Source organism: Eucyclogobius newberryi, unplaced genomic scaffold (genome assembly GCF_026437365.1).
Source record: "Eucyclogobius newberryi isolate DKJ021-1_F unplaced genomic scaffold, fEucNew1.0.hap1 SCAF_10, whole genome shotgun sequence".
NCBI lineage: Eukaryota > Metazoa > Chordata > Actinopteri > Gobiiformes > Gobiidae > Eucyclogobius > Eucyclogobius newberryi.
This window is the reverse complement of record NW_027315724.1, coordinates 37482307-37493969: the sequence shown is the minus strand read 5'-3', so window position 1 is coordinate 37493969 and position 11663 is coordinate 37482307. Positions and strand designations below refer to the sequence as shown.

Here is an 11663-nt window from a genome sequence, read left to right as displayed (position 1 = left end):
GTTTCGCACTTGTTTTACAAAAAGACCCGTCACGTCACAAATTTGGCCCCAAAGCTGCAGAATTCCCTCAAAGCCTTTTCTGAACGTACAATATCGTTTAAGAACCTGCATCAAACACAAAGCCAAATGAAACACTTTAGTCGTCAGTTTGTCTTTGTCATTGACTTATTTCACGGCCCAAAGCTCATATCTTACACAGAAAACGTAGAAACGATGAGGAATACAGTTTCCTCATCGTTTCTACGTTTTCAGCCACTTTCTGTTGAAATAAGTGACGCCCGTGTTCATTTCGACACCACAAACTCAGATCACGCAGTCCCGTAGTCGGATTACGCTTAAGCCTGAACGACGTTGTTATGAGTGCGATTCCCCGGGGCCCTAAACCCGTTTGGCCGCGCCGCGTCTGGCCTCTGAGCGCCGCGCTCCGGTCTAATCCCAAAATAAAACCTGTTAGTCATCGCGCCGCTTCAGACCTCTGAGATAAACGCTCCGACGTCCCGGTGGCGGTGAAGGGGTTTATTATCACCCAGCGCGGCGTTTGGAGGTGTCTGGAACGTGTCTGGAATGTGTCTGGAACGCCTCGGGAACGCCTCGGGAACGCCTCGGGAACGCCTCAGGAACGCCTCAGGAACGCCTCTGGAACGCCTCTGGAACGCCTCTGGAACGCCTCTGGAACGCCTCAGGAACGCCTCTGGAACGCCTCAGGAACGCCTCAGGAACGCCTCTGGAACGCCTCTGGAACGCCTCAGGAACGCCTCTGGAACGCCTCAGGAACGCCTCTGGAACGCCTCAGGAACGCCTCAGGAACGCCTCTGGAACGCCTCTGGAACGCCTCAGGAACGCACCGGACGCCTTTGTGCTCTAAAATAAGAACGTCCCGTAAAGTGGACTCGTTATTCTGGATCAAACTGTAATTTATGTTTTATATTATCTGCAGTTTCTACTTTTAAAACATGATCAACCAAAGAAAGGTGGAAATCTGAGGCTTTTTCATAGCCCCATTATTCAATTAAAATGATGCAATAATAATAATGTATTTAATGTAATTACAAAAATATAATAACAAAATGATAATATTGAACAAAATCATAATTAACAATTCAATTAAAATGCTGCAATAATATGTAATTACAAAAAAATAACAAAATAATAATAAATAAAATAATAATAAATATAATAATAATAAATAATTCTGATTGATCAATAATTCATTTCTCTGTCTAAAAGACTTCAGTCACCATGTTTCAACCTTTTATTATAATCATTAATGTAGGAATAATCATAAAAATTGCAATTAGCAAATCGCCAATGCTGCCATTTTTAAAGTGCCATAATTTCCTCCACAAGCAAACAAATATCTAATGTCTAATTCTGCTTAATAACTGAGCTGAAGTTTAGATCTGAACAAGCTCTTTCAGCTGGTCAGTTCATGGTCAGTTTATGGTCAGTTCATGGTCAGTTTATGGTCAGTTCATGTTCAGTTTATGGTCAGTTCATGGTCAGTTTATGGTCAGTTTATGGTCAGTTCATGGTCAGTTTATGGTCAGTTTATGGTCAGTTCATGGTCAGTTTATGGTCAGTTCATGTTCAGTTTATGGTCAGTTCATGGTCAGTTTATGGTCAGTTTATGGTCAGTTCATGGTCAGTTTATGGTCAGTTCATGTTCAGTTTATGGTCAGTTCATGGTCAGTTTATGGTCAGTTTATGGTCAGTTTATGGTCAGTTTATGGTCAGTTTATGGTCAGTTCATGGTCAGTTCATGGTCAGTTTATGGTCAGTTTATGGTCAGTTTATGGTCAGTTTATGGTCAGTTTATGGTCAGTTCATGGTCAGTTTATGGTCAGTTTATGGTCAGTTTATGGTCAGTTCATGGTCAGTTTGCTTTAGAACTTTGAACAGAATCATATATCTTTTCTCAGAACTAATTACAATTCTTGTCAGAAAAATCACAATGACATATTTTTCTCAAATCAAGCGTTGATTGACCATGAGGTTGTTGGTTCAATCCCAGTGTCACCACCTGTGAACGTGACTTTGTGCTCATTGTTGTGAGTGTAGTAGAGTATGTGAACTGAGTGAATCATTTAAATCACTTCTTCTGTGCAAAAGGTCCTCGTCTGTTGTCGTCCGTTGGTAAAAACCCTCATCTCTTTTCATTCGTGTCTCGTTCCACTGTTTCTCCAGCTTGTCCTCGCTCACCCGCCTCAGCCCATGACCCAGAGCCGCCGCCATGGCATTCTCATCTCGCTTTTCCTTCTGGGAGCAAAAGGGAAGTTTTGCACGGCGTTTTCCGAACTAACCCGACAACACGCAACCATTCTGTCCCCCATTCTGTCCCCCATTCTGTCCCCCATTCTGTCCCCCATTCTGTCCCCCATTCTGTCTCATTCTGTCCCATTCTGTCTCATCTTCACCAATTTTACAATTTTTTTAATTGTTTCAAAATTTTTCCAAATTTTTCACCATTTTCACCATTTTCATCATTTTCATCATTTTCATCATTTTCACCTATTAATCCTCATTTTGCTTCTGACTCTATGACGTGCCATAACCTCGAGCGTGTGTTTGAACTCAAATTTGCATTGTCACGTGTGAAGTGGGCGGGACCACAGTGTGAAGTGGGCGGGACCACAGTGTGAAGTGGGCGGGACTACAGTACTGGTTGCACGTGTGCTTTGCACGGCGTGGGGAGGATCTTTAAAGTAATTTTGATTTGGCTGTTTTTGCACCTTTAGATTAAAACCGAGAATACAGCGCCTGCAAGTGTAAGTTTTTACATCCTTAAATATTATTATGTACGAGCAGCGACTCTACGATGGATGTTTGTAGCAACATTGACAAAGGATTCCATATGAATATTGAAATCACCACAATTATCATAGGATTGCCAGTTGCATTTTGCTCAGAATTGAAAGGTTTTTATTAATACCTTCTTATATATGATATATATAGAGACTAATATAAACAAATACACTATAGAGATATATACAAGTAGAATGCTCTATAATACATACTGACAGAGAAATACACACATTAAGTCAAGTACAATACGTTAACGTTTCTGAGTCGTTCAATCATATTTATGTCTTTCCTGTTTTGCGGGTTCAGTCCGAGAATGAGGGAGCGTTGAGTCGAGCCAAGTCCGTTTCAGCTTTGGACCCGGGACGAGGTTTGTTCCGAGCCAAGAGCCCGTCTCCCGGCCCGTCTCCGCACGGGCCCACCACCAGGGTGCGCAGTCCCTCGCCCAAATCACAATCGCACGCTCCCGTTGCGGTTCCCGAGCACTTCAAAAGCCCCGAGCCTCCCACCGAAAGAGCTCCTCAGCCGGCCCCCGCCAAACCGGAACACAACGGCGAGACCAACGGCGCCATGAACGGCAAAGACGACGTTCACGACGACCAAAGTTCCACCCGCAACAAGGTGGTCAAAGTGGTCCGCCGCGTGGTACGGAAAGTCCTGCCTTCCGAGGAGGAGGGATCGGCAAAGAGGCAAGAGCCCAAGCCGGAAGCAACCAAAGCGGTGGCGAGAGGTTTTTCGTTCAAACACGATACGGTGAAGACGGAGGACGATATATCGAGAGGTTTGGCGAATCTAATGGTGAGGGGAAGGACTCGAGAACCGCGAGTGAGAGTGATTCGCCCGGAGGTTAAGGAATTGGAGACCAAATTTGAAAAGAAGGATGATAAGAAAGTACAAGAGGAAGAGAGAGAAGAGGTAGTGATGACAAAGCAAGAGGAAGTGGTGCCAAAGCAACAGAATATGGCGCCAATGAACCAGGAAGTAGTGCCAAAGCAACAGGTAATTGAACCAAAAAAGCAGGAACTAGTGCCAAAGCAGCAGGAAATGGCGCCAAAGAAGCAGGAAGTGGTGCCAAAGCAACAGGAAATGGTGCCAAAGAAGCAGGAAGTGGTGCCAAAGCAACAGGAAATGGCGCCAAAGAAGCAGGAAGTGGGGCCAAAGCAACAGGAAATGGCGCCGAAGAAGCAGGAAGTGGTGCCAAAGCAACAGGAAATCCACGCTAAACCATCGATGACGCAAAGTACCGTTTTGGAAAGGGTAAAATCGCCATCTTTTAACTCGACGGAACATGCAAATTCGACCAAACGGGCGCAAAGTCGACTCGTTTCTCTACCGCAGGTCGTTGGGTTTATTCCTGCAGCGAAAGCACCCGTTTTATCGCCTCTGCCTCCTCATACCAAACCTAGCGTAGTCAACCGAACGACGGCGCCACAAGCCCCAGCGAGCAAAACAACGGCGCCACAAGCCCCAGTGAACAAAACGACGGCGCCACAAGCCCTAGCGAACAATACGACGGCGGCAAATCCCCCAACAAGCAAAACGACGTCGCCAGAACTCTCGCAAGCCACAACGACGGCCCAAAAAGTTGCACCAAATACGGCCCCGATTTCCAAACACGCTACTAGACAAAAAACAGCTAATGCCGCTACCGCTACTGCTACAACCGCAACTGCAAAACCACAAGCAAATCAAGTCAAGCAACGTCCTGTCTCAATGTACGTCAGCACTGGAGTGGTCAACCAGCCAGCGGTCAAGAGTCCAGAGGTATTCTATCGCCGGAACGCATGGGATTTGAAGTGTGGCCTGGATGAAGCGCATGTTAGAAGTACGTTATTTAAATGACTCGTGTGTAAACGAGGTAAACGGTTTGGTTTGGTTAAGGTTGGAGAGCGAGCGTGTCATGACTTCGATGTCGTCGATGTTGGTTGTAGAAGTGAGAAGGGCCCAGTAATGTAAAAGTACGTTTGGTCGGAGAAGTGTATTCTTGTTTTGAAATACTACCAGTTATTTTAAATCAATGCTTTTCCAACATGAAGTTTATTTTGTCTTGGTTATTTTACTGGCTTTATGTTTCCTCGTTAAACCAACAGATGGTTTTTCTATTGCAGTCAGAACTTTCTCATAGTTTCTCTGCAAAGCTCGTTTGAACACATTTACTTGTACAACTCGTAGTACTCGTAGTACTCGTAGTACTTGTAGTACTCGTAGTACTTTCCCGCTCACAAATACAAACTGTAGTTTGGCTTTTCCTCCTGAGATTTCCCTGGACAGACGAAGAGTCGTGTCCAGCCAATCACTGCCCTGTTGCATCCTGGGAGAGGAATTTTAAGTGGCGACAAGGCTCCCGTCCCTTGTCCCCCCCTGTCCCCCATCTCCCTCCTCCTTCTTAGGGGTGCACTGCGTAACTTTTCTGGTGGTCTCCATGGAGACAAGTTAATGTGTGGAACTTTCTAAGACTTTAGTTTATGACTAACATGTTTGAGTTTGTACTTCATAATCCTCGCCTGATGGAAGCTCTGTGTTCAATCTGTGTCTTTAGACTGCTGCAGTGGTCTTTAGAGCAGTGGTCTTTAGACTGCTGCAGTGGTCTTTAGAGCAGTGGTCTTTAGACTGCTGCAGTGGTCTTTAGAGCAGTGGTCTTTAGACTGCTGCAGTGGTCTTTAGAGCAGTGGTCTTTAGACTGCTGTAGTGGTCTTTAGACTGCTGCAGTGGTCTTTAGACTGCTGTAGTGGTCTTTAGACTGCTGCAGTGGTCTTTAGACTGCTGTAGTGGTCTTTAGAGCAGTGGTCTTTAGACTGCTGCAGTGGTCTTTAGACTCCTGCAGTGGTCTTTAGACTCCTGCAGTGGTCTTTAGACTGCTGCAGTGGTCTTTAGAGCAGTGGTCTTTAGACTGCTGCAGTGGTCTTTAGACTGCTGCAGTGGTCTTTAGACTGCTGCAGTGGTCTTTTGTCTGATGTGCTGCTGGTGCTCTGCCTGTAGGAGACGCCGCTCAGCCCGACCGAGGAGGCTCAGAGGAGGCTCATGAGGATCTTCAACGCTCCTGTAAATCCACCCTGGCTCCAGCACAGTTCTCTAACACGTGGTTCCTCCAAAAGCTTAGATCAGTTCTGGTTCAGGTTAGATCAGTTCTGGTTCAGGTTACATCAGTTCTGGTTCAGGTTACATCAGTTCTGGTTCAGGTTAGATCAGTTCTGGTTCAGGTTAGATCAGTTCTGGTTCAGGTTACATCAGTTCTGGTTCAGGTTAGATCAGTTCTGGTTCAGGTTAGATCAGTTCTGGTTCAGGTTAGATCAGTTCTGGTTCAGGTTACATCAGTTCTGGTTCAGGTTAGATCAGTTCTGGTTCAGGTTACATCAGTTCTGGTTCAGGTTAGATCAGTTCTGGTTCAGGTTAGATCAGTTCTGGTTCAGGTTGGATCAGTTCTGGTTCAGGTTAGATCAGTTCTAGTTCAGGTTACATCAGTTCTGGTTCAGGTTAGATCAGTTCTGGTTCAGGTTACATCAGTTCTGGTTCAGGTTAGATCAGTTCTGGTTCAGGTTAGATCAGTTCTGGTTCAGGTTACATCAGTTCTGGTTCAGGTTAGATCAGTTCTGGCTCAGGTTAGATCAGTTCTGGTTCAGGTTACATCAGTTCTGGTTCAGGTTAGATCAGTTCTGGTTCAGGTTAGATCAGTTCTGGTTCAGGTTAGATCAGTTCTGGTTCAGGTTAAATCAGTTCTGGTTCAGGTTAGATCAGTTCTGGTTCAGGTTACATCAGTTCTGGTTCAGGTTAGATCAGTTCTGGTTCAGGTTAGATCAGTTCTGGTTCAGGTTAGATCAGTTCTGGTTCAGGTTACATCAGTTCTGGTTCAGGTTACATCAGTTCTGGTTCAGGTTAGATCAGTTCTGGTTCAGGTTAGATCAGTTCTAGTTCAGGTTACATCAGTTCTGGTTCAGGTTAAATCAGTTCTGGTTCAGGTTAAATCAGTTCTGGTTCAGGTTAGATCAGTTCTGGTTCAGGTTAGATCAGTTCTGGTTCAGGTTGGATCAGTTCTGGTTCAGGTTGGATCAGTTCTGGTTCAGGTTGGATCAGTTCTGGTGGAACCAGGAACTGTGGAGAACTGGGACGCTGCCGACTCCATTTGTCTTTTATGTTTGTCACGTCATAAACATCGTTCACTTAAATGTTGTTTGACAATAACGTTCCAAAAATATAGCGTAAGATGAACCCCAAAAGTGCAGAAATATTGATTTAATTATTATTATGTGATAATAATATGATACATTTCCTTCTTCTACATGTGTCGTGATCAAATCGAAACTGTGATCCGCCCCAAGAAAACGTTTTTATTTGGCATTTGGCCCAGCTCTGGTCGACGCCTATAAATCTATAAATCCATAAATGTTCAAATTCCTGTTTTTCATTCGCTGCTTCATTAAAATGAATGGGGTCGTAGGTTTACATTAGTACCAGACGGTGTGAGCGGTTCTAAACACGTCGTCGCCCCTGGAAGCGTCCACGCAGTTAAGACCGCTAAGCTAACCTTGTCTTGTGCTAGCTTTAGCCTCCGCAACGCTCATTCTCAGTTTATTGGACCGTCTGCGGCCTGCGGCCCGTCTGCGGCCCGTCTGCGGTCCCGTCTGCGGTCCCGTCTGCGGCCCACTGCCCCGTCCTTTCAATGCCGAACTCCAAATCCTTCAGCACAAGTGCAGAATTATGACTCGTCGACTCTAAAATAATGAATTACCGTGGTCTTGTTCTCGTGAGCGTTTTCTGGACCGTCTCTAAAACGCATCTTAAATATAATCACGCTTCAGTGAAACGTTCCGAGTCTGAATCTGTTCTTCGTGTTTCACTGTTTTCCACTTGTGTCTTTGTCTCTTCACCGCTCTCTGCTTCTGCCTGCGCTGCTGCTGGTGCTGCTGCTGGTGCTGCTGGTGCTGCTGGTGCTTTGGGGGCCTTAGCTGTACTCGGGCCCCTGCTCCCCTGGGACCCCCCCTGAAGCGCTCCCGGTCCCGGCGCCGCGGTCCCGGGGCGTCCTAGAGGGATTCTGCTCCCGTGTATCATGCGTAAGGCGCCGGACTCGTTTCATTTCAACTCTGACCTTTTCATTTTACGGCGTTTATTTGAACATGCATCGTTTGCGCTGCACAAACGGGATTAAAAGCACTTGAGCGTTTGAGCGCTCGTCCAGCGTCTTCATGTTCACATTTTTCATCCTCATAGTTTTGTTTTATTTCTCGAGTTCTGCCGATGGAACTGTCCAGTGCTGAAGTGGCGTTTGCTTTGTTTCTGTTGGAGTCGTGTCACGTCAAAGCTGCTTCTCTTTTTCTCGTCCTGTTTTGCTTGATTTAGTCTTCGGTTTTGTCGCTGTAAAGTTTTTATTTTGACAGTTTGACTTGTACATTTAGCCATGAACACATATCGATATCGTACTAATTATCTGCCCTAAGACCTAAGACGGGTCCTGCTGACTGATCGGTCTGTGGAAGATTCCAGGCAAAGCAATGACATCTGGAGACATTTAGAAGATCAATCATCCTCTAGTGGAAAACGCTCAATTTGAAGTCTAAATAATGCATTTGATCCAAGTCAAGACTCTAAGAACCAGGGTTACTTTGTGATGTTTAAGATTCTGTTGCAGTTTCAAACCACCAGTAGTTTCATTTCTCTGCTTTGAACGTTTGTATCCCTCAGACCTCCCTCAGACCTCCCTTAGACCTCCCTCAGACCTCCCTTAGCCCTCCCTCAGACCTCCCTCAGACCTCCCTTAGACCTCCCTCAGACCTCCCCTCAGACCTCCCCTCAGACCTCCCTCAGACCTCCCTCAGACCTCCCCTCAGACCTCCCTCTGACCTCCCCTCAGACCTCCCTCTGACCTCCCATAAGACCTCCCTCAGACCTCCCTTAGACCTCCCTCAGACCTCCCTCAGACCTCCCTCAGACCTCCCCTCTGACCTCCCCTCAGACCTCCCTCTGACCTCCCTCTGACCTCCCTCAGAGCCCCCTAAGTGTGTCTGTATTCGTCTCGTTTCTAACCGTCGCCTCTTCGGTGTTTCCTGACCGCGGCTCAGGGTTCTGTGGAGGAGGAACACATCGCCCTGCTCCAGAGCTCGCATGCCGTCGCCGCGGCAACCGCCCGGCCCCAGGTCTGCTCTGCCTGCTCTGGTGTGACCCCCACAAACCCGTCAAACCCCCCCACGAATGCACGCCGAGGCCTGTCACAACCACAGTCTCTGGAAACGCACAAAAGTGACATCATCGTTCCACAGGAGTGACCGCTCGTCCGTCCAGGAGCGGTCGGCCGTCGAGAGCAGTTTAACACGTCATCTCAGTGTCGATGAGTCTTTACGTGTCGGGGAAAACGCTCAAACGATTTCCTTTTACCGTAGAAAAGATGATCAGCACCACATTTAGCATCTGTTACTTTCACAGCAGTAAAGAACGTTTACACTTTACACTCACATCTAACTTACCGCTAGCTAAAGGATGTGGAGCTCGACGTGTACATTCTGCTCCTCATAGGCCCTATAATCACCCCTCTGTTCACAGCGCTACACTGAGGCCGTGGCATTTAACTCACATTCCTGCAACAAAACTGAATTCTTCCATAAAGTTAGTTTGTTAATGTCGTGTTGATTGTGACAGGCCCGCCCCCCCCTGCCCCGCCCTGCCCCGCCCACCTGCACCTGACCCCGCCCACCACACCCACTGCTGTGTTTTTGCCTGGAGTGCCGTGTTCTCCTTCACTTCACGTTGGATTTTGTGTTTGTTTTGTGTCTGTTTTTCTTTTGCCTGACATTTGAAGCGACATCGCTGTGAGTTTTGAGCGGCTGAGACGGGACAAACGCCGTAAAAGAACGAATTTGACCCGTTTTCCACGATCAAACGCCCCTCTCGCTTCTCAAACTCATCTTTTACACTTTGTTTTGGAAGCCTGAGGTTAGACGTGGCTCTGCTTCGCATGAGTCGTATCTGACGCCCGTCCGGTGACGCGACTCGTACTCACCGGGCCTGTTTCGCTGTGCTTCCAGGTGAAGACGGAGGAGCAGATTGCGGCGGAGCAGGCGTGGTATGGATCGGAGAAGGTGTGGCTGGTGCACAAGGACGGCTTCTCTCTGGGTGAGTTTGTGGAACGCGCTCGTGACCGTTCTAAGCTCTAAGTTTCTCTGAACTTAGACGTCGTTTGAGAGTTTTTGGTTCACACTTTTGGCCCTGTTTGTGGTGTAGCGCCTCTTTTCTGGAACCGCAGCTTCTCAAGACGTGATCTTTGCACTTTCGCAACAGTTTGATTTAGAACATGTGTAAAGACGGTGTATATGTTCCACTCTTCTGCAGAAACTTCTCGTTACATCACTTGGTTCTTGCACCAGCTCCGGTCACTCACATTTTGGGTGGTTAAAAGTGCTTTTTGTCTGTCCCGCTCTCAGCCACCGTGGTGAAGACCGATCCCGGCGCTCTGCCCGAGGGGAAAGTGAAGATCCGACTGCAGCACGATGGAGCCGTTCTGGACGTGGACGAGGACGACGTCGAGAAGGTAAAGTTCAAATGTGGAATATGTCTTCAGAAAGAGGAGATCCAAGATAAGAAATCTGTGCAACCGTTATTTACACTACTCGATCATGATCGTCACAATCGTTCTTCTCGATCACAATCGATCTACCGATCCACTCGATCACAATTGATCTACTCCATCACAATTTATCTACTCGATCACTAATCGATCCACTCCATCACAATCGTTCTACCCGATCACATCATTCACAATCGATCTACTCTGTCACAGTTGATCTACTCGATCTCACAATCAATCTACTCGATCACCATCGATCTACTCGATCACCACCGTTCTACTCGATCACCATCGATCTACTCGATCACCACCGTTCTACTCGATCACCATCGATCTACTCGATCACCACCGTTCTACTCGATCACCATCGATCTACTTGATCACAGAGTCTCTGCTCTGATTCCAGGCGAATCCTCCGTCGTACGATCGCTCTGAGGACCTGGCGTCTCTTCTTTACCTGAACGAGTCGAGTGTGATGAACTGTCTGCGCCAGAGATACGGAGGAAACCTGATCCACACCTACGCCGGACCCAACACTGTGGTCGTCAATCCTCTGAGCACGCCCTCCATGTACTCTGAGAAGGTAAGAGTACCACACAGACCCTCCATGACCTCTGAGGAGGTAAGAGTACCACACAGACCCTCCATGACCTCTGAGGAGGTAAGAGTACCACACAGACCCTCCATGACCTCTGAGGAGGTAAGAGTACCACACAGACCCTCCATGACCTCTGAGGAGGTAAGAGTACCACACAGACCCTCCATGTACTCTGAGAAGGTAAGAGTACCACACAGACCCTCCATGACCTCTGAGGAGGTAAGAGTACCACACAGACCCTCCATGACCTCTGAGGAGGTAAGAGTACCACACAGACCCTCCATGACCTCTGAGGAGGTAAGAGTACCACACAGACCCTCCATGACCTCTGAGGAGGTAAGAGTACCACACAGACCCTCCATGACCTCTGAGGAGGTAAGAGTACCACACAGACCCTCCATGTACTCTGAGGAGGTAAGAGTACCACACAGACCCTCCATGACCTCTGAGGAGGTAAGAGTACCACACAGACCCTCCATGACCTCTGAGAAGGTAAGAGTACCACACAGACCCTCCATGACCTCTGAGAAGGTAAGAGTACCACACAGACCCTCCATGACCTCTGGCGGTGTGTTCAGGTGATGCACATGTTCAAAGGCTGCCGGCGAGAGGACATGGCTCCTCACATTTACTCGGTGGCTCAGACGGCCTACAGGAACCTGCTGACCACGCGGCAGGACCAGTCCATCGTCCTCCTCGGGAAGTCGGGCAGCG

The 11663-nt window shown here is 47.5% G+C and overlaps 1 protein-coding gene across 14 annotated transcripts in view; it reads left to right on the top strand.

The window, feature by feature from the left end:
• The window catches only part of myo18ab (myosin XVIIIA b), a 162198-nt gene that overhangs the window by 46333 nt on the left and 104202 nt on the right, over positions 1 to 11663 (top strand). For 7 of the 14 annotated variants that reach the window (XM_072456302.1, XM_072456288.1, XM_072456296.1 and 4 more), the window contains exons 1-7: positions 3283 to 4563; positions 5779 to 5841; positions 8853 to 8927; positions 9813 to 9900; positions 10209 to 10315; positions 10758 to 10934; positions 11528 to 11663. The exon at positions 11528 to 11663 is cut by the window's right edge and continues 75 nt beyond it. In XM_072456302.1, coding sequence (XP_072312403.1) covers positions 3370 to 4563; positions 5779 to 5841; positions 8853 to 8927; positions 9813 to 9900; positions 10209 to 10315; positions 10758 to 10934; positions 11528 to 11663 — 1840 coding nt within the window. In that variant the 5' untranslated portion in view covers positions 3283 to 3369. Of the gene's footprint in view, positions 1 to 3282; positions 4564 to 5778; positions 5842 to 8852; positions 8928 to 9812; positions 9901 to 10208; positions 10316 to 10757; positions 10935 to 11114; positions 11130 to 11527 lie in introns of those variants that run through there. The other 7 variants (XM_072456319.1, XM_072456328.1, XM_072456263.1 and 4 more) reach the window with 3 other exon arrangements.